Here is a 26,084-nt window from a genome sequence, read left to right on the forward strand (position 1 = left end):
CAACAGGGATAAAGCCTGCTGGACTGTGGAATAAGGCATGTAGTTCTGTCTGATACAAAAGAGGGGAGGGGGAGAGAAGCGCCATAGCACACTTTATTGAAAAAGGGTTAAAACACTGATTGCACTCACAAAGGTGTGAGATTACAGTCGTTTTTGAGAGAGCTCTGGAGGACATCCAACAAGTTACAGGGTCGTGAGTCTGTGGCGCCTCAGCGGCTGATGAGCCTGGGATGTGTATGCTGCTGGTGCACACCACGGAACAAGTTGCCAAACCCGGGAAGTGACCTGTCAAGCCCACATAGCTGGGCAAATCGGAACACGTTTCGGAGGCAAGTCACGCCTCCTTCCTCAGCCTGTCTTATCAGTAAACTGTGCTACACCTAGTGGCTTCCTGGCACTTCTCTCCCCCTTGCCTCTTGCAGCCATGGGTTCCCAGCCCATTCAGAAAAGGCAGCTTTGCTCCCACTTTGGATAAAAGCCAGTATCCACATACCTCTCCAGGCAACTTGTACTCTTTTATACTAGCTCAATATTTTTGGAGCTCTATCAGGACAGGGCACCTTTGGGACATTTATTTTAGTAGTTACTGTTTCAATATCACATAAGGGTAGCACTGAGAAGGCTTCTTCTCTTGTTTTAATTCTGTCTGATGCATGTCCCCTAGACTAAAACACATTAGGTCTTTAATTGATGAGGGGTACACCCAGATCTATTTTGTATTTTTAGCTGACCAGAGTTTAATTTTGCGTCCTAATGCCTTGTGTTCGCTGTCATGTAAGGTAAAATGACAGATGATTCTTTTATTAAGAGGCAGTAACCACTTTAGCTCCAGGCCTTTTGTGGCAGTTTTTTGCTTCAGTATATTTTTGCCAGAAAATTACTTAGAACACCCAAAATATATATATATATATATATATATATATATATATATATATATATATATATATATATATATATATATATATATATATATATATATATATATATATATATATATATATATATATATATAATATTATAATTTTTTATTTTTTTTTACAGCAAAGGCCCTGGAGAATAAATTGGTTGGTGTTGTAATTTTTTTGTCACACGGTTTCTCATTCGTTCATTGACGGACACAGCTCCTGCTCTTAAACATTGGGTTATACTGCCCCCTACAGGATTAGGATACTAGGCATAAAAAAAGTCTAGCTACGCCTATGGGCAGTCCCAGGGGGTATACTCCCCTCTCTCTGCTATAGGTACTGAGTTTTTTTTTTTTTCTGCCTAGTCAGGAGTAAGGACCTAGTTCCTTACTAGGATCTCTGGTCCTGGCAATTTTTTCTTTTTGGATAGAAATTTTTCTCCTGGCTTTTTCCTGAGATGTACAGTCAACTGCCGGACTGGGCGATGGGCTGAATAATCTAGATCCAGTGGTCACCCCAGTCTGGCCAGTGACCGCGCACTGTGGGGTCCCCCTGGTGACTCATGGTGTCTTTGGAGCACATCACGCCTCCTGATCCCCTCTGAGGCTAACCATCCATGCACTGACGGTCCTAGAGTCCTTTTGTGTCCTGGGTGGAAGTGGCTTTTGGGTGACCAGCTAGCAAAAAATGCCTATTTTGACAGAATTGTCGTTAGAGTGGGGACGACCAAAGCGTCCCAGTGGGGTCCCTAAGCGCTTTACTAGGCATTACTAGTATGCGGAGTCCCTTTTTAAGAAGTGGACTGTTCCACCGGTGGTGGACCCTCCAGTTTCCAGATTGAACAAGGCAGCCATGATCCCGGTTGAAGAGTCCCCGGCCCTTAAGGATCCAGCTGACAGGAAGGCGGAGGCTGTGGCCCGCAATATGTACACTGTCTGGTTTGATACTGAGGCCGGTATTCACCATTTCACTGGTGTCACAAATGCTGACTGAGTGGGTAAGCGTTTATGCCGTGACCTGGAGGGGGAGCAGCTCCCCCTGCCTTTGCTGAGCTGGCAGACCAGCTGGTCCAGGGTCTGCAGATTATCTGTGATGCCTCTTTGGATGCGGCTCCCCTAGTCGTTAGGGTCTCTGTTTCAGCAGTGGTCCTTCTTCATATTTTTTGGCTCAATGCTGGTCTGCAGACCAGACTTCTAAAAAGGCCTTGACTGATCTTCCTTTTCAAAGAGATCGCCTATTTGGAGCTACCCTGGATGACATCATTAAGGGTCTCACAGTAGGGACGAGTACCTTTCTTCCGCAGGCCAGTAAGGGCAAGGACCCTCGTCCATGCGGGCCCTCCTGCTCGGCTCATGAAGTTTTTTCAACCCTTGGCAACTGACAAGGGGTCGAAGCCTTTCGGGGCCTCCTCTGGAGGATCCAAACGAAACCTGCTCTGGCAAGCCGAGAGTGGGCTTCTCCAGACCCGCTGACAAGGCTCCTTCAGCATTTATGTGCGCACTCTCGCGTATCGGGGCTGGGGTGATATCTTCGCTTGTTTCCGGACCATTGGACTCCCCTGGTACAAGACAAGTGGTTCCACATAGTCGTTCGTTCTGGCTACAAGATCGAGTTCCGCTCTTGTCCCCCGGCAAGGTTCTTCCATCTTGTGCCTGTCCCCAGGCCTCTTACAGGGTCTGTTTGGGGTGATACAAGACCTGTTTAAGGGATGATTGTCCCTGTTCCGACTTCGGAATGTGTTCAGGGTTTTTGTTTCCAGTCCCCAGGAAGGAAGGAAGGTAAGGTGCATCCAATCCTGGACCTCAAGGTGCTGAACTGCTTTGTGTGGGTGCAGAAGTTCAGGATGGAGTCCATTCACACGGTGATGGCATCCCTGTATCAGGGGGATTTTCTTGTCTCTATCGACATAAAGGATGCTTACCTTCACATTCCAATATGTGCCGGTCACCAACGCTTCCTCTGCTTTGCCGTGGGAGAGGAGCATTATCCTTTTGTGGCGTTACCCTTTGGTCTTGCCTCTGCTCCTCGGGTCTTCTCAAGTGTTAACCCCGATGCTAGCATTGTTAGGCCAATGGGGGATCGCGGTACTGTGCTACTTGGACGACCTCCTTCTGTGAGCTGAGTCTCCAGCTGCTCTGGTGGAAAAACCTGGAAATCGCCATACGTTCGGCTAGAGTCTGAATTTTTCAGAAATCTGCACTGGTTCCATCCACATATCTAGGTCTGACTCTGGAGTCGGCCTTCCTCTGCACAAAGTCCAGAAATATCAGGCTGCAATTTGTCTCCTGCTGTCCAGCAGACGTTCATCCCTCCAGACTTGCATGCTGGTGCTTGGCCTGATGGTGTCTACCTTTTTTGAGGCGGTCCGGTTTGCACAGTTCCATACGAGGTCTCTGCAAAGGGAGATTCTGGCCAAATGGGACAAGACTCCCCAGTCTCTGGACAATCTGATCCGGCTGAGCAAAGGAATGAAGGAGTTCCTGATATGGTGTTTTTTTTCTCTGTCGCTTCCGCTGGGCAAATCCTTCCTCACGAATTAACCTGTCCAACAGTATCCGTTAAAAACGAAGTTTCAAAAAGGCCTGCAGCTTACGCATGTATTTGCAAATGTGTGCAACTAAACCCCTGTTTTTAATGCATACTGTTAGACAGAATAATTCAGTTGGTTGCTGGCTGGTCGGTAAGTAGTGACTGGAAATCCCCTTTCATTTTTGATCTGCGTTTGCCTTTCCAGTGCTTCTTACTTTTAAGACCAGTTATAGGTGGGGAAGGTGACCACTTTTTGCAAATCCTTCCTCCCCTTGTATTGGACAGTGGTAACCACGAATGCTAGCCTGTCCGGCTGGGAAGGCGTCTGTGGCAAAAATTCTGCTCAGGAGCTCTGGACACTAGAGTCTAGACTACCAATCAATGTCACTTTTTTGAATTGTAATGCAAACACAATACATAACCCAATTTTTTTGTAAAATATAAAAGATGAAGTTACGCCAAGTAAATTGATACCAAACGCACTCTAAAATTGCGAAATCCCGCGCAATGGCGCCAAACGTAAATTTTTTACTATCCATAGGCGACGCTGTAAAAGCCTTTTACATGTTAGCACTTACAGGAGGTCTGGGGTGGGCTAGAATTACTGATTTGTTCGTGGTGATACTTCACGTGTGGAACAAATGCTGTTTGCGTGCGTTCACCTTTGCACGCGAGCATGGGGAGATAGTGGCACTTTCTTTCTTTCTTTCCTTTTTTTTTTTTTTTTTTTTTCTTTCTTTCATTTTTACACTGTCGCATTTTTGATGCTGTCGCAATCAATGTAAGCATCCATTGTGTCAGCAAAAGACATATGTGACAAGTGCTCTTTATGGAGTCTATAAGATCCCAAATCCCTCTTCTGCACCTAAAAGCATTTAATCACACCAAGATCAGTGTGATCAAATTCTTTTCATTTTTGTAAATGGGGCCGTTTTCTTCCGGGGAAAACAAAGTGATGTAAGGCCATCACTTCCAGGTTCCTATATCATAGAGGTCGATCGGAAATCGCAGTGGGAGGGGAGATCCCAGGAAAGCTGTGGCAGGAGGGGGAAGACATCCCTTCCTACTGGCTTGTAAAAGCAATCCAGAGGCTAGTTAGCCTCTAGGATTGCTTTTACAAGACAGCCGACCGTCAGCACAAAATTAGAAAAAAAAAAGCTGTACGCGGATGATAATCCCAGTAATAACCACTTGAAATCTAGCGACGTACGGGTACGTCACTGGTCAGCAAGTGGTAGAAAACCTGTTCAGCGAGAAATCTGTGGGGTGTCTTCTGCTTCTGACGATACTAGTCTGGTTGTCCTTGGCTTTAATATTTGCTGAGTTACTATCAACTAGCATGAACTAAATACAAGGGATTGTCAAACTGCTGATGTGAATAATTTTCCTTGATTTTGTATCCATATGACAGCCAGGGAAAAATAATTTTTTTTCACCAGGAGTTGGCAACAACTGATTGCTTACACCGGTCAGTGCAGGTTTCTTTAACAGAAAATAGGAGACCTCACTTGGAAAATACCAATCCCCACTATGCCATCTTTAAAAATCTTCTTATCTCTTAAAACTTTTGCATATTCATCCATTAAAGTCACTGAAAATGAGATTCAGGTTTAGTGACCCTTTAAGGAATGCTTCACATATTTTTTAAGTTTTGAAGTTAAGAGGGTGATTGCACACTTACAGTGCCTTGAAAAAGTTTTCATACACATTGAAATGTTTCACATTTTGTAATTTTACAACCAAAAACGTTAATGTATTTTATTGGGATTTTATGTGATATCCCAACACAAAGTGGCACATGTAATTAGGAAAACTAAAGGTCTGCAAGAAAATCATCAGGGAAGGATCAACCAGTATTTGCAAAAATATATAAAAAACTTTATTAAAATATTAAATGGTAAAAAAATACACCTCCACCGTTACATGAATTTAAAAAATGACAACGTTGTCACCACAGCCAGATAGCTACCACAGCCTTGTATCCATCCACATACACCTAGATGCAGGTAATGGGGTTTATAGCAGGCAATCAACTATAAGGCTAGGGGATATTCCCAGATAATAAAATAGTAAAAGATCAGTCTGGAGTCCCGACTATAGGTAAATGGAGGATGCCACAGAGCTAATGGAGCATGCAAGGACTTTATAGGGGTACAGTATTGGAAGAACCTGCTTCAGGCTCAAATTGTGGTAAAAGTGGGTTCGTAAGTCCTAAGTCAGAGTTCTTTACGGTGAGTCAATCTACTGTTATCCGGCAACTGAATGAGACTGAGCAGGGCCGATAAGGTAGTGGGTGCACGCGGTTGGGATTGGTGTGCTAAAATGGAATTGGGAATGGTGTCGTGTAGAGGTTAGTTCAGATATGGACAAATAAGATGTAAACAGTCCAGGTTATCTCACCACTTGCCGACAGCATTTAGGTGCCCACCAATGTCCAGGAAAGGATGTTTCCAACACATTTCCAAAGCACTTCAAATGCCGCTTCCCCAATCTTTAGATATTCGCGGCTAGTTCCTGGGACAGAGGGGTATGTCCGTGATCCCCTCTGTGTCCTAGACATGTGTCCTGTATCATAGACATGATGACGTCCATATCTAAACTTACCCCCACACCATTCCATAATAGCACATTAATTCCAACCGCATTCACCCACTACCTTATCAACTCTGCCTGGTCTCATTCAGTTGCCGGATAACGGAGTAGATTGACTCACCCATACAGTGTGGAACTCTGTGACTAAGGACTTGCGAACCCACTTACTTTTACAGCAATTTGCGTCTCGAGCAGGATTTTCCATTACTGCACACCTATACAGTAATCGGCTGTGGAAGGCTCCATTTACCTATAGTTGGGAGTCCAGAATGATCTTTTCTAAGAGCAGAAATTGCCATTGATTATGTAGCAATATCCCCTAGCCCTTATGGTTGATTGCCTGCTGTTAATCCGATTACCTGCATCCAGGTGTGTGTATGTAAACGAATGCAAGTCTATGGTAGCTACCTGGTTGTGATGACAACATTGTCATATTTTTATATTCATTTAATGGTGGTTTATTTTTTTTACCATTTTTTGTATTTTTCAATAACATTTTTTTATATATTTTTGCTAATACAGGTTGATCCTTCCCTGACTATTTTCTTGTGGACCTTTTAGTTTTCTTACCCACTTCAGCTCCAGAAGGTTTTACCTCCTTCCTGACAGGCCATTTTTTGCGATACGGCACTGCGTTGCTTTAACTGACAATTTGCGCTTTTTCTCCCCCACTAATAGAGCTTTCTTATGGTGGTATTTTGATAACCTCTGCGGTTTTTATTTTTTGCGCTATTAAAAACAAGGGAGCAACAATTTTGAAAAAAAATAATTTTTTTTTTTTTTTTTTACTTTCTGTTGTAAGACGCATCAAAAAATAACAAATAAAAAAAATAAACAAATCAGATTTCTGCATCACTTTAGGCCAAAATGTATTCTGCTACATGTTTTTGGTTAAAAAAAAAATCCCAGTAAGCGTGTATATTGATTTGTTTGCGCAAAAGTTATAGCGTCTATAAACTATGGGATAGATGTAATGACTTATTTATTTTTTATTGTTTTTACTAGTAATGGTGGTGGTCAGCGATTTTTAGCGGGAATGCGACTGACAAATCTGACACGAGGTGACACTTTTTTCGGGATTAGTGACACCAATAGTGATTGGTGCTGGAAAAAAAATGCACTGTATATGATTCAATAAATTTTTATTAGTTTTCAAAAGGAAAAAAAACAGAACCTACAAACTTTAAGGAATGTACAACAGGATTATGCATGACAATTACCAAGAAACAGGGAAGGGGTTAACATCAGGGTCGATCAAAGGGTTAAATGTGCTCCTAGGGAGTGCTTTTTTTTACCGTGGGGGGAATGCTGTGACTGGAGGAAAACAGATCTGTTTCTGCTTAGCAGAAACACAAGATCTCTCTCTTCCTCACTGTAGGGCATTCTGCCTCTCCTCTGAACGATCGGTGGCCACCCGAACCGTGAGACCTGCTGATTGGCTCCTACTGTGTCCAATCACAGCGGTAGCAGAGCTCAGATGGTGCGGGCGCCCCAGAGCTGAAGACCGGAATCACATACAGGTATGCGATTTTGCACTTAAGGCCCGCCCTGCTGCAGTATATGTACGTGGGGTTATCCTTAAGCGGTTAATTATATGTTGCTTGTAATCTAGAGGATCACACTTTCCCCCCCCCCCCCCTTTGGTATCTTGTGCAGTGACCATATGCAGTTGGGCAAAAAAACATCTAGTCAGCCACCAATTGTGCAAGTCCTCCCACTTAAAGAGAGAGAGGCCTGTAATTTTCATTATAGGTACACTTAAACTATAAGAGACAGAATGGGGGGGGGGGGGAAGAATCCAGGAAATCACATTGTAGGATTTCTAATGAATTAATTAGTAAATTCCTCTGTAAAATAAGTATTTTGTCACCTACAAACAAGCAAGATTTCTGGCTCTCGAGAGACCTGTAACTTCTTTTTCTTTAAGAGGCTCCTCGTTCCTCCACTCGTTGCCTGTATTAATGGCACCTGTTTGAACTTGTTATCAGTTTAAAAGACACCTGTCCACAACCTCAGTCACATTCCAAACTCCACTATGGCCAAGACCAAAGAGCTGTCGAAGGACACCAGAAACAGACCTGCACCAGGCTGGGAAGACTGAATCTGCAATAGGCAAGCAGCTTGGTGTGAAGAAACCAACTGTGGGAGCAATTATTAGAAAATGGAAGACATACAAGACCACTGATCATCTCCCTCGATCTTGGGCTCCACGCAAGATCTCACCCCGTGGGGTCAAAATGATCACCGGAACGGTGAGCAAAAATCCCAGAACCACACGGGGGGACCTAGTGAATGACCTGCATAGAGCTGGGACCAAAGTAATAAAGGCTACCATCAGTAACGCATTACGCTGCCAGGGACTCAAATCCTGCAATGCCAGACGTGTTCCCCTGCTTAAGCCAGTACATGTCTGGGCCCATCTGAAGTTTGCTAGAGCGCATTTGGATGATCCAGAAGAGGACTGGGAGAATGTTATATGGTCAGATGAAACCAAAGGAACTTTTTGGTAAAAACTCATCACGTCGTGTTTGGAGGAGAAAGAATGCTGAGTTGAATCCAAAGAACACCATACCTACTGTGAAGCATGGGGTAGAAACATGCTTTGGGGCTGTTTTTCTGCAAAGGGACCAGGACGACTGATCCGTGCAAAGGAAAGAATGAGTGGGGCCATATATCGTGAGATTTTGAGTGAAAACCTCCTTCCATCAGCAAGGGCATTGAAGATGAAATGTGGCTGGGTCTTTAAGCATGACAATGATCTCATACTCACCGCCCGGGCAACAAGAGTGGCGTTGTAAGAAGCATTTCAAGGTCCTGGAGTGGCCTAGCCAGTCTCCAGATCTCAACCCTATAGAAAACCTTTTAAGGCAGTTGAAAGTCCGTGTTGCCCAGCGACAGCCCCAAAACATCACTGCTCTAGAGGAGATCTGCATAGAGGAATGGGCCAAAATACCAGCAACAGTGTGTGAAAACTTACAGAAAACATTTGACCTCTGTCATTGCCAGCAAAGGGTATATAATAAAGTATTGAGATTAACTTTTGTTATTGACCAAATACTTATTGTTCCACCATAATTTGCAAATAAATTCTTTAAATATCAGACAATGTGATTTTTCTGGATTTTTTTTTTTCTCATTGTCTCTCATAGTTGAAGTATACCTTTGATGAAAATTACAGGCCTCTCTCATCTTTTTAATTGGGAGAACTTGCACAATTGGTGGCTGACTAATACTTTTTTGCCCAACTGTATACTGGTTAAGGGATATTGGAATACGTGGTATTACCCCCCCCCCCCCCCCCCATACCGATCTGTAACTGAGGTGTAGCCAAACGTATACATTTTATTTTTTTGATTTATTTTTGACAAAGTGGCACATAATTGTGAAGTAGAAGGAAAATAATTAGTTGTTTTTCATAATTTGTGAAGTGTGGAGTGCATTTATATTTACCCACTTTTACTCTTACTCTTATACCCCTAACTAAAATCTAGTGGAATCAGTTGCCTTCAGAAGTCACCTAAATATTACAAAAAAAAAAAAGTCTCGGGAAGAAAATCAGGTGTTCTGTGAAGCATTCAGAGATTTGTTAGTGAACAAACCGCATCATGAAGGCCAAGGAACACACCAGACAGGTCAGGGGTAAAGTTGCAGAGAAGTTTAAAGCCGGGTTAGGTAATAAAGAAATATCCCAAACTTTGAACGTCTCACAGAGCACTGTTCAATCCATCATCTAAAAATGGGAATAGTATGGCACAACTGAAAACCTACCAAGACATGGTCCTCCACCTTATCTGACAGGCCAGGCAATGAGGGCATTAATCAGAGAAGCAGCCAAGAGGCCTGTGGTAACTCTGGAGGAGCTGCAGAGATCCACTGCTCAGGTGGGATAATCTGTACATGGGACAACGATTAGTCGTGCACTCCACAAATCTGGGCTTTATGGAAGAGTGGCAAGAAGAAAGCCATTGTTGAAAGAAAGCCATAAGAAGTCCCATTTGCGAGAAGCCATGTGGGAACGCAGCAAAGGTGCTCTGGTCAGATGAGACCAAAATTTTACTTTTTGACCTAAAAGCAAAAAGCTATGTGTGGCGGAAAATGAACACTGCACATCACCCTGAACACACCATCCCCACCGTGAAACGTGGTGGTAAGGATGCTTTTCTTTAAGGGGGACAGGGAAGCAGGTCAGAGTTGATGGAAAGAGCTAAATACAGGGGAATCTTGTTCGAGTCTGCAAAAGGCGAGACTGGTGTGGAGGTACACCTTCCAGCAGGACGACCCTAAACATACAGCCAGAGCTACAATAAAAAATGGCTTAGATAAAAGAATATTCATGTGTTAGAATGTCCCAGTCAAAGTCCAGACCTTAATCCAATTGAGAATCTGTGGCAAGATTTAAAAATTGCTGTTCAGACGCTCTCCATCCAATCTGACAGAGCTTGAGCTTTTTTGCAGGGCAAAAATGGGCAAAAATGTCAATTTCTAGATGTGCAAAGCTGGTAGAGACATATCCAAAAAGATTTGCAGCTGTAATTGCAGCCAAAGGTGGTTATACAAAGTATTGACTCAGGGGAGCTGAATACAAATGCATGTCATATTTTACATATAAATTTTGAAAACCATTTATCATTTTCCTTTCACTTCCCAATTATGTGCCACTTTCTATTGATCGATCACAAAAAATTCCAATAAAATACATTTACGTTTTTGGTTGTAACATGGCAAAATGGAAAATTTCAAGGGGTATTGAGACTTTTTCAAGGCACTGTACATCTTGAACAGCAGAGGTCATAGGCATAGCTTTCATAGTCCTATATCTGTAGGCCTCATACCTTTTTAGGCGCATGGACACTGGCAAAGAGCGCATACCCTATAACCCTACCCCACTCAATGAGTCTTTTGCTAGTGTCCTCAGGTGATGGACCTCTTCTCCCTTGCAGAGAAATCTCTTGTAGCTTGTCTAGTTTTTATTTTTGGATTCTTCAACTCTTCTACTACAGCAAAAGCCGTGTATCTGGATTGGCATAACCTCCGTAAAACCTTGGGAGCTGTACCTGGACCACATGCTGTGGGGACTGCCTGTAATGTTTCGGTCATTGGATGCTCCATGGGTGCTCACCTTGGCACACAAGACTGCACGTTTCCTGCAGGGTCACTCTAAATTTGGGTCTTTTTAAAACTGCATCTGCCCTAAATTTTGTCCATTTTTTGTTTTAACCTTTTAGAAGTTGTTGGTTTGCAGATGTCCTGTTAATAAACTTTTCTGCTGGCTTTTTAAAATATTTTTTTTTTTTACTATTGCTACATCAGCCATAATGTTATGACCACCCACCTAATATTGCGTAGATCCCCTTTTGTAGCCAAAACCTTATCCATCGAGGTATGGTTGCCATTAGACCTTTGTAGGTATGCTGTGGTATCTGGCACCAAGCAGTCAGTAGCAGAATCTTTAAGTCCTGTAAGTTGTGAGGTGGGCCTCAATGGATTGGACTTGTTTTCCCAGCACATCCCACAAATGCGTGATTTGACTGAGATGTGAAGAATTTGGAGGCCAAGTCAACACAATGCACTCGCTGTGTTCCTCAAATTATTCTTGAAACATTTTTGCAGTATGGCAGGGCACATTATCCTGCTGAAAGAGTGCACTGCTAGCAGGAAATCGTTTCCATAAGGGGGCGTTCTTGATAAGCAACAATGCAGTGTCCTAAGAGAACTGCAATCAACAGCCGGACTGGGTTTCGGACTGGATATCCTAGATCCAGTGTGCAGGTTATAGCCCCTCCCTAGGCCTTGCCACGACAAAGCCCCAATGGATGGGAGCTGGCCTGCGAATGAAACGCCTCCGCCAGGACGCTCACGACCTGATTTGGTCTGAGCTGCAGTGTGCCCCTTGGCCATCAGCACCCCCATCCCGAGTGGAGAGGTAGTCTGTCCGGAGTGGCACCCACCCAAATGTCGTTGGTATGTTTCTAGGAGAGCTCCAGTTGTTCCTGGTTGAGCTCCATGTTACCTGGTTGGCTTTGTTTAGCCTTTGGGGAATTATGTTCTTTCTCTGCGTTGTTTTCCCACCCCTCATGCAAATATTGCTTTGGGACGTCCCAATGGTTAAGTCGAATATGGCGCTGTCTGTCAGTGAGCGATGGAGAAAACTGGATTTTTTTGATTTACCTTAAAATCCTTTTCTCTGAAGTTCATTGACAGATGCAGCACCCGCCCCTCTATTTCTGAGATGGTTTGGGGGTTTTTTACTTCTGACACTGCTTGCAACAAAACTGAATACTATAGCAGAGTGAGTGGGTGTATGCCTTCAGGGACTGCCCCATAGGCATAGTAACGTTTTTCCTGCCTAGTGTCCTACTCCTGTAGGGGGGTAGGATAACCCAATGGTTAAGAATATGGAGCTGCGTCTGTTAATGAACTTCAGAAAAAGATTTTACGGTTTGTCAAAAATCCAGTTTTTTTTTTTTTTGTACTTGCAGTTTGTTTAGGCAGCAGTATAACCCAAAGGTGAAGACTTCCTGTCCTGTGTCCCTCAATGGACTACAAAAAAAGGTTGTTGGTGGTACTTGCAGTTTGTTTAGGCAGCAGTATAACCCAAAGGTTAAGACTTCCTGTCCTGTGTCCCTCAATGGACTACAAAAAAAGGTTGTTAGTGGGACACAGTTCCTACCCCTATGTGTTCATTATCATGCTCACAGTACTTCTTCTTTGCTAAACTGAAACAAGCTGGTAGACGGCTTATCTTGGGCTGGACTACATGTTGTTTTTGTTTGGCAGCATCTGATCCACCTGTAGGCAGCAATATACTCCAAAAAAAGGATTTACCGTGGGTAGAAAAAAACTATTGCAGCAGAGTTCAAGTCAAAAAGGTGTTTCAATTCATTGGCCATTGTTAAATGCACTTCATAGTTTTTATGAAACAGCAGAAGTTTAATTTAGACAATTTTTTAAACAAAGTTGCTTCTTGGGAGTAGCAAAAGGCAGTTTCTGTTAAATACCATGCTTTTTTTTTTTTTTTTTTTAATTAAGTTCTATAAGGCCCCTTTCACACGGGCTTTCCGATCAGGTCTGCCTGTCATTTTTTCAGGCAGACCTGATGGGAAGGTCCATTCACCCCTATGGGGCGGCGGATGTCAACGGTCACATGTCCGCTGACACCCGCTGCTATCCAACCCGATCTCCCATAGAGGCGAGCAGGACTCTTGACAGGTCCGTCTCTGCACAGTGAGCAGAGAGGAACCGTCCCCCTGCTCTGTTAGGAATCGGCGCATTGATCCCCCTGCTGAGCAAACCAGAGTCCGCTGGGCGGAGCGCCTGTGTGAATGGACCCTAAGGCCTTGTTTACCCTTTTTGTCGGGAGGTGGGAGAAATGCACAGTTGAGCTGCGTTCCTACCATCCCTACCAGACAACAGATAGGTGTTTGGCTACTCTATGAATTTTATACAGCATGCTCCAGTACCTTTTCCTCCCTGTGATTGTGCAGTGAAAGAGCAGCTGCACCCTACTTTTATTTTTTGTGTGTGTTGTCACCTCCCTGCTTATTTCCTGTGTTGGATAATCAGCACTGCACAGTGCAGTGGAGACCTGTCTCAGTGCTAACCCTCCCTCTCCAACTACTGGAGGCAATGTGTATAATGCTGATGATGACCAAGAATGGAGTAGACGATGACCTTTTTAGTAATGTCAATTAGGTTCATGCTATCGATTCTCAGCTGCAAAGCCTCCGAAAATTCCATGATTTTAGGCAGTATTATGATGTAGGTGTTTTGTGTGTACAATACATGTGATGGTCTGCTATGAGATTTTCAGATTATTAAGTAGTCATCCCAGTCAGGGTGGCTTAGACTCTATTTTGCATCGGCCACATTTTGTATTGCTGGTCATCTATCTATTCCATTTTTTACAGACCGTATGTTTCTCTTACGTCCTCCGACAGTCGCCGCCTCTTCATATTCGTCACATATGGGGTATTAGACTTTGCTCCGAAGGAGTAGCTAGGCAACAGAATATGTTAATAAAGCTTTTAACATATCCAACATATCCCACCCTCAAGGGGTGGTCCCCTCAGTCAATACCCTCCTACTTCCTGCAACCATATCTCAGTTTTAATGTCTAGCTTGTCAGGAGTGGCTGGCTCTCTCTGTGCTGGGACTTTTTGTCCCAGACTCTTTCTTCTTTTTAATATTTTGTTTGAGTTTTTCTCTCTACCTTTACTTAGCTGTTGTTTTTTCAGCGTTAGTTAGTTCTTCGGACGAAGAGGATCATGCGGACTGGGTCTCGGGCTGATCCCCCTGGTCGCAGGTCGTGGGTCAGTGGCTTCCCAGTCTGCCATCGAGCGTTCAGCCAGGTAACGCTCCTGGCATAGTGAACGACCCATCCCTGTTCGGTGCAGGGATGCTTGGTGAGGTGGCTACCTCACTGGACGCTGTGCGGTTTCTTAACCCACGTTCGGAGCGTCTTGTATGCGACTCTCCCTGCCTCATGTGTAGCGGCTTGTTCGCCTGTGCGGGTCCCCCACACCGTGGTGAGGTAAGTGTATTTATGTGGGGACCTGTCTGTCTGGAGGGGTGTCAGTCTGGGACTGTGTAACCTGCCTCTATTCACACTGTTTGTCTCCCTATCTCTCGGCTGCATGCTGTGGGCTGCAAGGGGGGGGGGGAGTTGTGTGGCACTATGGGTGTCAGCATGATCAGTGTGGAAAGCTGTGTGCTGTGGGGAATGTTTTATGGCATGTTTGGGCACTTACAGCGATCGCTGCAGCGATCGGTTCTGTTTTTTATACAGACATGTGTGCATTACTGCACTGTGGAGCGACGGTTTCGGCGCCAAAAGACGCCATTTTGCCTGCCCTCGCTCCGGCAGCATGTTTTACATGCATGGCGGCCATTTTCTTGTAGCCTCCATAGGTTTACATAGAGCACCCTAGCAGCATCACTTCCTCTTCCCAGGAACACCGATCGAGGCAGCAGCAGCGGCGAGGGTCTCCTCAGGTTTTATCCTTCTGTTTCTTGCTATCCATTGCCTGTGTTCAGTTCACATATCCCTGTGGGGGTCTCATTGTGCTTAGTGTGACGCGGTGGGCTGCGCTTGCCGCGCTTGCTGAAAGGGGCAGTTAACCCTTGGTTGTCTGGCATTACAGGGGCAATGGATTCTCAGGAGAGCGCCTGCGGGACCTACACCTGGCGGTGCAGGACCTGAGGGCTCAGGGAGTGGTGGTTCCGGTGCCTCATCGGGACAGATTTCGGGGGTTTTATTCAAACCTGTTCACCGTGCCCAGGGAGGAGGGCAAGGTTCGTCCGATTCTGGACTTGAAGGCTCTGAACTGCTCTGTGCGGGTTCGCAAGTTCCGCATGGAATCCCTGCGGTCGGTGGTGGCTGCCCTGGTTCCGGGGGAATTCATGGCCTCCATCGATTTGAAGGATGCGTATCTTCACATCCCCATCTTCGAGGGTCACCAGAGGTACCTTCGATTTGCCATTGCGGAGGATCACTACCAGTTCGTGGCGTTGCCTTTTGGCCTTGCCTCGGCTCCGCGGGTCTTCACCAAGGTGCTTGCACCGGTTCTGGCGTTATTGAGGGCCCAGGGCATTTCTGTCCTGGGGTATCTGGACGACATTCTGGTTCGGTCTGCGACCAGCCAGGGTCTGGAGCAGGACCTGTCTGTCACGATGCAAACTCTGCAGGAGTTTGGTTGGACGATAAATTTTCCAAAGTCGGCACTGAGTCCGTCTGTTCGTCTTCCCTACCTGGGAATGATTTTGGACTCGGTGCAGGCGAAGGTCTTCCTGCCGGAAGACAAACTCAGAACTCTTCAGGAGGAAGTCAGGTCCCTCCGGGATGTTCCGCAATCGTCTCTACGGACGTGCATGAGATGTCTGGGATTGATGGTCTCGGCCTTCGAGGCGATTCCCTTCGCCCAGTTTCACACGCGGGGTCTCCAAGCGGAGATCCTGTCCAAGTGGGACGGGCGACCTCAATCTCTGGATCTTCAGATCTCGTTGAGTCATCGCACCAGAAAAGACCTTCTGTGGTGGCTCCAGTCCCCGATGGTGTCCGGGGGCAAGTCGTTTCATCCTATCTCGTGGACGGTAATCACCACGGATGCCAGCCTGTCGGGCTGGGGTGGTGTTCTGGGCGTTCTGTCCGCCCAGGGAACTTGGTCGGAGGGGGAGTCCTCCCTTCCGATCAACATTCTGGAATTGCGTGCGATAAGTCTCTGTCTTCGTCGCTGGACGGACCGGCTGCAGGGCTGCCCGGTTCGGGTGCAGACGGACAATGCCACGGCGGTGGCCTACATCAACCACCAAGGGGGCACCAGGAGTGCCCGAGCGGCTCGGGAAGTGGCCGACATTCTATCTTGGGCCGAGACTCATGTCCCGGCGATAACGGCGGTTCACATTCCGGGGGGTGGAGAACTGGCAGGCGGACTATCTGAGTCGCCAGACCCTGGATCAGGGGGAATGGTCTCTCCACCCGGCTGTCTTCCAGATGTTGTGCGCGAAGTGGGGTCTTCCAGATGTGGACCTGTTCGCGTCTCGTCTCAACAACAAGGTGAGGAGGTTCGTGGCACGGACGCGCGACCCTCGGGCAGACGCGTCGGACGCGTTAGTGGCCCCGTGGCATCAGTACAGACTGATGTATGCGTTTCCACCGATCCAGTTGCTGTCCAGGTTCCTTCGCAGGTTTCAATCGGAACGCAACACGGTGATTCTTGTGGCACCGGACTGGCCTCGCCGGTCCTGGTACGCAGACCTCGTGAATCTGGCGGTCGACGCCCCGTGGCGTCTGCCTCTTCGAGACGATCTACTGTCTCAAGGACCGATATACCATCCTGCTTTACAGTCGCTGGCTTTGACGGCCTGGCTGTTGAAACCGAGGTCCTGAAGGAGAGGGGTCTCACTCCGGAGGTCGTTCATACTTTAATCAACGCGAGGAAGTCTTCCTCTGGGAAGGTTTACTACCGTACTTGGAAGGCCTATTTTGCCTGGTGTGAGTCCAGGGGGTTTTCACCCCGCACGTACTCGGTGTCCCGTGTGCTGTCTTTCCTTCAAGCGGGTGTTGATCAGCGCTTGGCGCTGGCTACGATAAAAGGTCAGGTGTCTGCTCTGGCCGTTCTGTTTCAACGTCCCGTGGCATCCAAACTTTTGGTTGGCACCTTTATTCAGGGTGTGCGGCATCTGGTTCCTCCTAGGAGGGATCCTCTGCCCCCTTGGGACTTGAATCTCGTGCTATCTGTGTTACAACGTGCTCCTTTTGAACAGATCAGGGAGATCTCGTTGTCTGTTATCCAAAAAGGTCGCCTTTTTGGTGGCGATCACTTCGGCTCGCAGAGTGTCGGAACTGGCGGCTTTGTCCTGCAAGTCTCCGTACTTGGTTATTCATTTGGATAAGGTGGTCTTGCGACCTAATCCTTCCTTTCTTCCGAAACGTGTTTCGGAATTCCATCTTAATGAGGACATTGTTTTGCCTTCGTTGTGCACGAAGCCTTAACATCCACAGGAGGTGAGATTGCACTCTTTGGATGTTGTTCGGGCGATCAGGGTTTACCTTCGATCGACTGAGTCTTTTCGTAAAACGGACTCCTTGTTTGTTCTTCCAGAGGGTCCTCGGAAGGGCATGGCGGCTTCGGCCTCTACCATCGCTAAATGGATCAGACAGACCATTGAACAGGCCTATGCCTTGCAGGGGAAGGTTCCCCCTGTGCCTGTGAAGGCGCACTCTACTAGATCTCTGAGTACGTCTTGGGCCTGTCGTCATGGGGCTTCTGTAGCCCAGGTGTGTAAGGCGGCGACTTGGTCGACCGTGCACACTTTCACAAAATTCTACAAAGTAGATGTTCGGGCATCGGCGGATGCTTCCTTTGGCCGCAAGGTTCTTAGTGCGGCTGTTCCCTGGGGTCCCTTGTTGGGGACTCCTGGCTGTTGGGATAAGTTTTGTATCCCCTGGTTTTTGCCTTTTCCTGGGTTGTTGCTCCTGTTGAGCACTTGTTTTTTGCTGTTGCCCAGCTGGTTTCCTTCCTTTGGTAAGGTTCCTTTCTTGATGTGGAAACTGCGTTGCCTTTCGGCGCGGATGTGTTTCCCACCCCTCATGTTTGCACTGCTTTGGGACGTCCCCATATGTGACGAATATGAAGAGGCGGCGACTGTCGGAGGACGTAAGAGAAAACTGAATTTTTGTAAAATCTTACCTGTAAAATTCCTTTCTCTGAGTCCTCCGACAGTCGCCGCCCCCGCCCCTCTTTTGGGGTTTGGTTGTATAATCTACTGCTATTCCACTAAAACTGAGATATGGTTGCAGGAAGTAGGAGGGTATTGACTGAGGGGACCACCCCTTGAGGGTGGGATATGTTGGATATGTTAAAAGCTTTATTAACATATTCTGTTGCCTAGCTACTCCTTCGGAGCAAAGTCTAATACCCCATATGTGACGAATATGAAGAGGCGGCGACTGTCGGAGGACTCAGAGAAAGGAATTTTACAGGTAAGATTTTACAAAAATTCCGTTTTTCTGAGGGCTTTTCAAGAAACTTCTGTTTTGAAATGATTTGTTAAAATGAAGACAGTGAGCTTGTCTGAGCAAGCCTCACATCTATGTGAAATGAGATTATAATGAGGTGCACGTTCAATGGGGCTGAAATGTTGGGCTACATTCTTGTTTAGATTTTCTTATATCTCATATAATTTCTTGGTTATCTTTTTGTTTTCAGGCCAGAGTTCTATAAGCACATTGTTCTGTCTGGAGGCTCTACAATGTATCCAGGTCTTCCATCTCGCCTGGAGAGAGAACTTAAACAACTGTATTTAGAGCGAGTCTTAAAAGGAGATGTTGAGAAACTATCGGTAAGAACTCAAAGTATCAGACACGTTTCCATAACTGTTGTGTTTAGCTATTAACAATGTATAGTGCAACAAATCACACCACAAGTCTTTTTCGTCTTCCCTATGTTAAAGCACATTACCCCCTTCCAATCCCTTCTATGAAAGCATCCTCATTACATAAAACAGTGGGGTAAACTAAAAACTTTTACACTATTTTAGTTGCCTCCATATATTGCTCTCTTCCCTTTTCCTCACGAAACTTTGCACCCCTGTCCTTTGAAATCATGCCACTATCTTCAAAGCCGATGTCATCTGTGCCTGACCTCTTTTTCTACCTTTCTACCTTTTTAGCGCTGATCCAAGTTGGCACTAGAGCTCACATATGTGCATAATATTATCTGGTATTTTTATGTATTTACATGTTGCCGTGGCTTTAGTAATATGAGCAGCTTGACACATTGTTGATGCCATTGGTAATGTAGCCTTCCTAGGGGGCAATTGTGAGGTTTTAGCTATGTTACCAGTGCCTAAACCAACAACACATTGGAAAGCAAAATAAGAGTAACAGAAAAATGGTTTAACTTAATCACTTATGTTTTTGGGATCAGCATCCAGAGTCCTTATTCCTAGGTCTGCTTTAATGAATTTGCTCATCTGACATTATTTGGTTCTGGCATAATAATAATAATACCCTTTGGATTGCATATTAAAAAGACTTTGTCTTAAATTTTAACCACTTTAAGACCGGAAGATTTGACCCCCTTCCTGATCAGGCCCTATTTTGCGATTCGGCACTGCGTTATTGTAACGGCCAATTGCGCAGCCGTGTGAGCTCAAATACTTGCACCCAGACCCACACTGGTGTCAAATTGGGAGCAGCAGCTGTGATCGTACAATTGCTGCATCCCATCTCATGACATCAATGGGACTGCCTGCATAGGGATGCACGGAACACGTGCATGCATCCCTGTACAGGTAAATACAGCTTTTTGGGGGGTGTGTGTGTGTGTGTGTGTGTGTGTGTGTGTGTGTGTATAGATAGATAGATAGATATACACAGTATCTTACAAAGTGAGTACACCACTCACATTTTTGTAAATATGTTATTCTATCTTTTCATGTGACAACTCTGAAGAAATGACACTTTGCTACAATGTAAATTAGTGAGTGTACAGCTTGTATAACTGTGTACATTTGCTGTCCCCTTAAAATAACTGCACACAGCCATTAATGTCTAAACCGCTGGCAACAAAAGTGAGTACACCCCTAAGTGAACATGTCCAATTTGGGCCCAATTAGCCATTTTCCCTCCCCGGTGTCATGTGACTCGTTAGTGTTACAAGGTCTCGGGTGTGACTGGGGAGCAGGTGTGTTAAATTTGGTGTTATCGCTCTCTCTCATACTGATCACTGGAAGTTCAACATGGCACCTCATAGCAAATATCTCATAGGGGATCTGAAAAAAGAATTGTTGCTCTACATAAAGATGGCCTAGGTCTAGAAGAGTGCCAAGACCCTGAAACTAAGCTGCAGCACAGTGGCCAAGACCATACAGCGGTTTAACAGGACAGGTTCCACTCAGAACAGGCCTCGCCATGGTTGACCAAAGAAGTTGAGTGCATGTGCTCAGCGTCATATCCAGAGGTTATATTTGGGACATGGATAAATAAAGGGGTGAGGGGTCAGCCTGTCAGTGCTTAGACCAGATGCCACACACTGCATCAAATTGGTCTGCATGGCTATCATCCCAGAAGGAAGCCTCTTCCAAGGATGATGCACAAGAAAGTCCACAAACAGTTTGCTAAAGACAAGCAGACCAAGGACATGGATTACTGGAACCATGTCCTGTGGTTTGATGTGACCAAGATAAACTTATTTGGTCCAGATGGTGTCAAGCGTGTGTGACGGCAACCAAGTGAGGAGTACAAAGACAAGTGTGTCTTGCCTACAGTCAATCATGGTGGTGGGAGTGTCACGATCTGGGGCTGCATGATTGCTACAAGCACTGGGGAGCTACAGTTCATTGAGGGAACCATGAATGCCAACATGTACTGTCTAACCTTTCCTGAGTCTCGGCCCCCCTTCTTCCTGGAGCCGCCACTCCCCTGGCAGCTGGGGGAGGGCGCCTGTTCCAGCACTGCCACCCCTGAGCTGATATCCCCCTCAACCTGCAACTTGGCAAATTTATTAGGGTGTACCAACTCAGGACTGGCCTCCCTGGCACTCTTCCCTCTACCCTTTTCTAACTGTCACCCAACTGCCTACCTCTGATGCCTGCGCCTCCTCTACGCCTCCCACCTCTATGCTGGCCCCTGCCAGCGCCTGATGGGTAATGTCCAAGCTCCTTTCCAGGTTGTTGATGCTACGCAGTGTTGCCACTGTTTTCTAGATCCAGAATCTGGGCTTCCAGAGAAACAAGTCGCACACATCTTACACAGCAGTATTTGCCCTCGATTGGTTCATCAAGGAACGCATACATGGAGCAAGAAGTGCACTGAGTGGCATCCCCAATCCTGTCGGACATTATTACCCTCACTCTATGGGGATAATTAGTAACAACCTGCTATTCCTTACCTGCACTACCTCTATCTCCCCTGGCACTAAACCTGTGGTACTCGCCAGTCGCTAAGATGCTCACCAGTCCTCCCAGGTACTCAGTCGCAGAGCACAGTCAGTTCAACGTTTTACACATGAACACCAGAGCTTGGGTCAACTAGTCTATTAGTTCCAGTACCGCAGGGGGGAAGCCGTGCCGTTTCAAAGTTTCTTTTTAGTAACTTCACCCATTCAGTAGCAGTCTGTGCTACTAAAACATTCACAAAGGTAGCCTTTAACATGTGACCTGCTACCACATGTAAATAGCGGGACAATGATTCCACCCGTCTATCCACATGGTCCGGAAAGGTCGGAGACTCTTCCACCGGTACCAGAGTCGCTTTATTTAACCTGGCCACCGGAGAGTCCACTTTCGGTTGTACAGTTCACCTATTGGACACTGCCTCCGCAAAACGCTTAGGCACCACCAACATGTGCTTAATGCGTCTCCATTGTTCATCCACAATAGTATGAAACCATTCTGGACAAGGGAATACCTTGCCCGATTTTATTAGATTTGCAGGAGCCAAAAGACACCTGCATATCTTGACGATGTGTAGGTTCATCGGCCAATTTTAGGGTTTCCTGCACAGAAACCATCAGAGCTTCCACCAATGTGCGTTCCCGCGCGGTGGCTGGTGACGACTGGTCCTCTTCACTATCAGAATGTGAAGACACCGACCCCCCCTCAAGGTAGTCTGTGTCCACAACGACAATATCTGTCTCAGAATCTGAAGACCCTGCCGATGGGGGTGAGGGCGGAGGGCGTTTTATGGCTGGTAGCACCAGAAATTACCAAATCCACTTTTGACATCAGGCTTTGCAACAAAAAAAACAGCAATTTCTGGATGCGACTGTGAACCGGAGGGTCCCACAGTCGCTTCCAGGGGGGTCTACAGGTGAATTTTTTATCCTGGGACTCCATTGCTCAAATAAAAGAAATTGTGTAATGTCCCTTTTAAGACCTTGGAAAAAACGCAGGTCCACCGCTATTACTGCGGATTCACAATACCTGATTATTATGTAATAATAGCAGAGCAGAGGAGGCAAAAACCCACAGGGAAACCCAGGAACGTTGCAAAACCAGAGAAGCATCCAGCCTGAACAGTGTAAAAACGAAACTAACACTGTCTGCGCAGGAAGAGGAAGAAGCTCTGCCTCTATCATTACAAGCCATGCCGCATGCCTGTCCATCCCACGGACCTTAGGAAACATTCTCAATGGGCAAGTATAGAAAATGGCCACCCATGCAAACTAATAGGAACACAGAGATTATGAACCACAGCGAAATGGCATTATTACCGCCTCCCCATGGTAAAACCTGCTAGGGATAGAGGAATGCTAAGGGGTACACCAGATTAGTCCTCCGGGGTGCCAGGGAACCGAGGGAGCCTCTAAGGTCCGATAATTCCAGTGAGGAGCCCATGCCCACCCTGCGACCGCAAAGGGTGTTTGGGGGGACAATTTTACTCACCATGCCAACAGTATCAGGTGGGTGCTACTCCAAAACAGATCACCTCCTACCTGGGATGGGGGGTGCTGTCAGCCAAGGGGAAGCTGCGACTCAGGGCATTCCAGATAAATGCGTTCCAGCAAGACTGTCCACTCGCAGGCTTGTCCCCATCCATCGGGGTACTGCGTGGAAAGGCCTAGTTCTGGACTATAACCTGCTCACGCTCGTTGGCCAGGCTGGGAGACCTTAAGGATCTAGATTATCCAGTGCAAAACCGTAGCCGGCTGTTGCTTTTAGTTCCTCTGGATCTTGGTCCTCAGGAACTAGCTAGTTTAGAGAAAGAAAAAAAAAATCACAAACTTTCCCTGTTACAGCTAGGGCCGAAGTCCCAGCAGGGAGCTAGGTCCTATTCCTAACACTAGGCAGAACAAACTGATAGCAGAGTCTAAGGGGTTATGCCTGCAGGGACAGCCCCCATAGATGTGGTTAAGTTGTCTCCTGCCTAGTGCCTATTACTAGGAGGAGCAATAACCCTATGAGTCATAAAGAGAAGGAGCTGCATCTCGAGCGATTAGAGAAAAAAAAATTCTGATATGTTGGTGTTTTATCTTTCACTTGGATGTTCTAAGTAAATACAGCTGGATAACAGAACTGTGTCTGTTTATTTCAGGGTGCAAAGCAACAAAATGTGATAATTTTAAAGAGGGTGATTCTTTTCTATACCCACTGTAACTGGATACCTTATGAATAGGCTGTTACATCTCATATAGTTGTAATTTGTAACTAATCATGTTGTAAATATGCTACAATTTCATTACCCAGCCACGTCACTGCTAATATGCATAATCTGACATTCTTGGACTAAATTTATGTTCACTATTTGCAAACGAATCATGCCTACTAACACAGCACCACACCCTATCTATACACAAGCCCTTTTGTAAGGCAGAAATGTATCAATACAGAATTTCACCACTAGATGGAGCACATCTTTCTGTTTATGGTTTGGTGTTTGCTTGTGTCTAAAATTTGTCTCCTGCACATATAGAAAAATACATTAACAGAAAAATAAAATTTTTCACTGAATGCGTTTTTTTTTTTTTTTTTTTTGCTGGTAGTTTAGAGGGTTTTACTGTAGTGGACAAAAAAAACAAAAGAAAAAAAATAGCAGGTGCGCTGATCAACTGTAGAGAATCTTATATTGTCTAAGGTAGAAACCGCTGGCTTCCTTTTTGTTTCACTTGCGCCAGTATACATATATGTTGCACTGATCAACTGTTTAGTTCAAGCCCTCCAGCTGGTTATTGATAATTAGACAAGTCAAAGGGTGCTGCTGCTTTCTATGGATCCTCTGGGTGGCAAGAACACATCTAGACAAACACAAGAGAAGGCAAAGCTGCCCTTGTGTAATTTGTCTTTAATATGGTAGGTAAGTTAAAAACACTGCAATGGTCAAACTTCCATTGTGTGAAGATAGAGCATAAGCATTTCACTGCGGCTGCACTCCTAAAACCACCTCAAGATCTTGACGGGAGGGGGGAGCTGTGGACGTTCAACCTAGCTGCCCGGTTCCTGACAGTCTATCCAAGGCTATCTACCACCACGCTCAATGTGCCAGATCCTAATGCGCTTGCGCTGATTTACTTTTAAGACATTTATTCTTATTATATCCCCTGTCATTTCAGAAATTCAAGATTCGCATAGAAGATCCTCCTCGTCGTAAGCACATGGTATTCCTAGGGGGAGCTGTTTTAGCAGACATCATGAAAGACAAAGACAACTTCTGGATGACCCGGCAGGAGTACCAAGAGAAGGGTGTGCGTGTGCTGGAGAAGCTCGGTGTGACTGTCCGATAAACTCCACTGCCAGTTCCAATTGCTTCTCTAAAGCTTTCCTTATTTCCTCTATTGCCAATCTCTGAACTCATTCAGCTACATGACTTGGGAAGGCCTGTCTGTGCCCTTCTGGCCTATTTGGTCAGATTTTTTTTTTTTTAATTTTGTCCCAGTTTCTTGGGGAGGGGGAGCTTTGTTCAATGTTTAACGTGGCTAAATTAGACTTTCATTTGCCCATTTTCTTTACAAACACAAAGCTTCAGCTACAGAACTTTCTGCTCCATTCTCTGTTGCACAGTAGGCTTTTTCAAATAGTATGCTGCTTAAAGGCTGCTGGCTTTATCTTCTGCTTTCTCTGGGTGGTTTGGCTGCCTTTCCATTAAACGGTTCCATGAAATAGAAGTATATCCTGCGGAAGGGTAACTTTGCAGTCTGCTCTGCGGTTCCCCATTGACCCTCATTTCTGCAACATAATAAAAGTGTTTTGTTTTTTTTTTATATTTCCAACTCCACTTGGAACCCACATTGCCAATCCACCTGTATCATTTGTTTTTATCTCTTTAGTTTTAAGTTTGGATATGTTTATGGTACATTTCCATGCATTGTAACGTGTATTGGATAGAGGTTCCCCCCCCCCCCCTTTTTCCTCCTTTACACTGTGGCTTAACGAAAGCACTTGTCCAGGCGATGAGGTCAGCTGCCAGTTCATTCCCAGAAACAGATTTAAAGTTAAAACATGTATGTGATAATTTGATAATTTCTAAATATAGAGAATTGTATCTGTAAAGATAAAAACTCTTGTTTGCTTGTCTTTATTTTACCCCGAAATCTTTTGTTTTTAGGGAGCACAGTGACTAAAATGCCTATTTGCCAGTGCCAATGAACTTTTCTTTTGACTTGGATGTTTCCAATAAGAAAATGAGAATTTATTAGTTGCGTATGAGGAGTACCAGAGCACAGTGTTACACTGTTTCTAAAGATCAATTGTTTGCCATAGAATGTACAGCATTCTGTCAGTTTATTCTGTGCAGGTCTACGCAGAGGAAGATGGGCTGTTACAGAGTGTTTCTGTATAGGTGTTACTAAGTGATACAGTAGAATTTATTTTTAATTTTTTTTTTTTTTATGGTGGTTTGTGCTTTTCTGTAATATCTAGTTTCATTAATTTTGCTACTGAGCATTTGTTTCTTTGAAATCTGGAGCACAAAAGACAAATATGATCAAAGTTGAGCAATAAGATTGAAGGGGATTTTATCCATTTAACTGTAGTATTTTTTAGCTAGTTTCTCTCAAAACGGGTGCAGATTGTCCCTTGAGGATTGGATTGATTAGTTGAGCAAATTCCTGTTCCTTTGTG

General features: G+C 45.4%; 1 protein-coding gene across 1 annotated transcript in view; it reads left to right on the forward strand.

The window, feature by feature from the left end:
• ACTR2 (actin related protein 2) overlaps window positions 1-25,522 on the forward strand; it is a 115,716-nt gene extending 90,194 nt beyond the window's left edge. The window contains exons 8-9 of the mRNA XM_082249378.1: window positions 18,734-18,866; window positions 24,578-25,522. Of these exons, the coding sequence (XP_082105504.1) occupies window positions 18,734-18,866; window positions 24,578-24,748 (304 nt within the window). The 3' untranslated portion in view covers window positions 24,749-25,522. The remainder of the gene's footprint in view (window positions 1-18,733; window positions 18,867-24,577) is intronic.
• The last annotated feature ends 562 nt before the right edge of the window (window positions 25,523-26,084 follow it).

This window comes from Pelophylax lessonae (assembly GCF_965119305.1).
Source record: "Pelophylax lessonae genome assembly, chromosome: 3".
In the NCBI taxonomy this organism is placed as follows: Eukaryota; Metazoa; Chordata; class Amphibia; order Anura; family Ranidae; genus Pelophylax; species Pelophylax lessonae.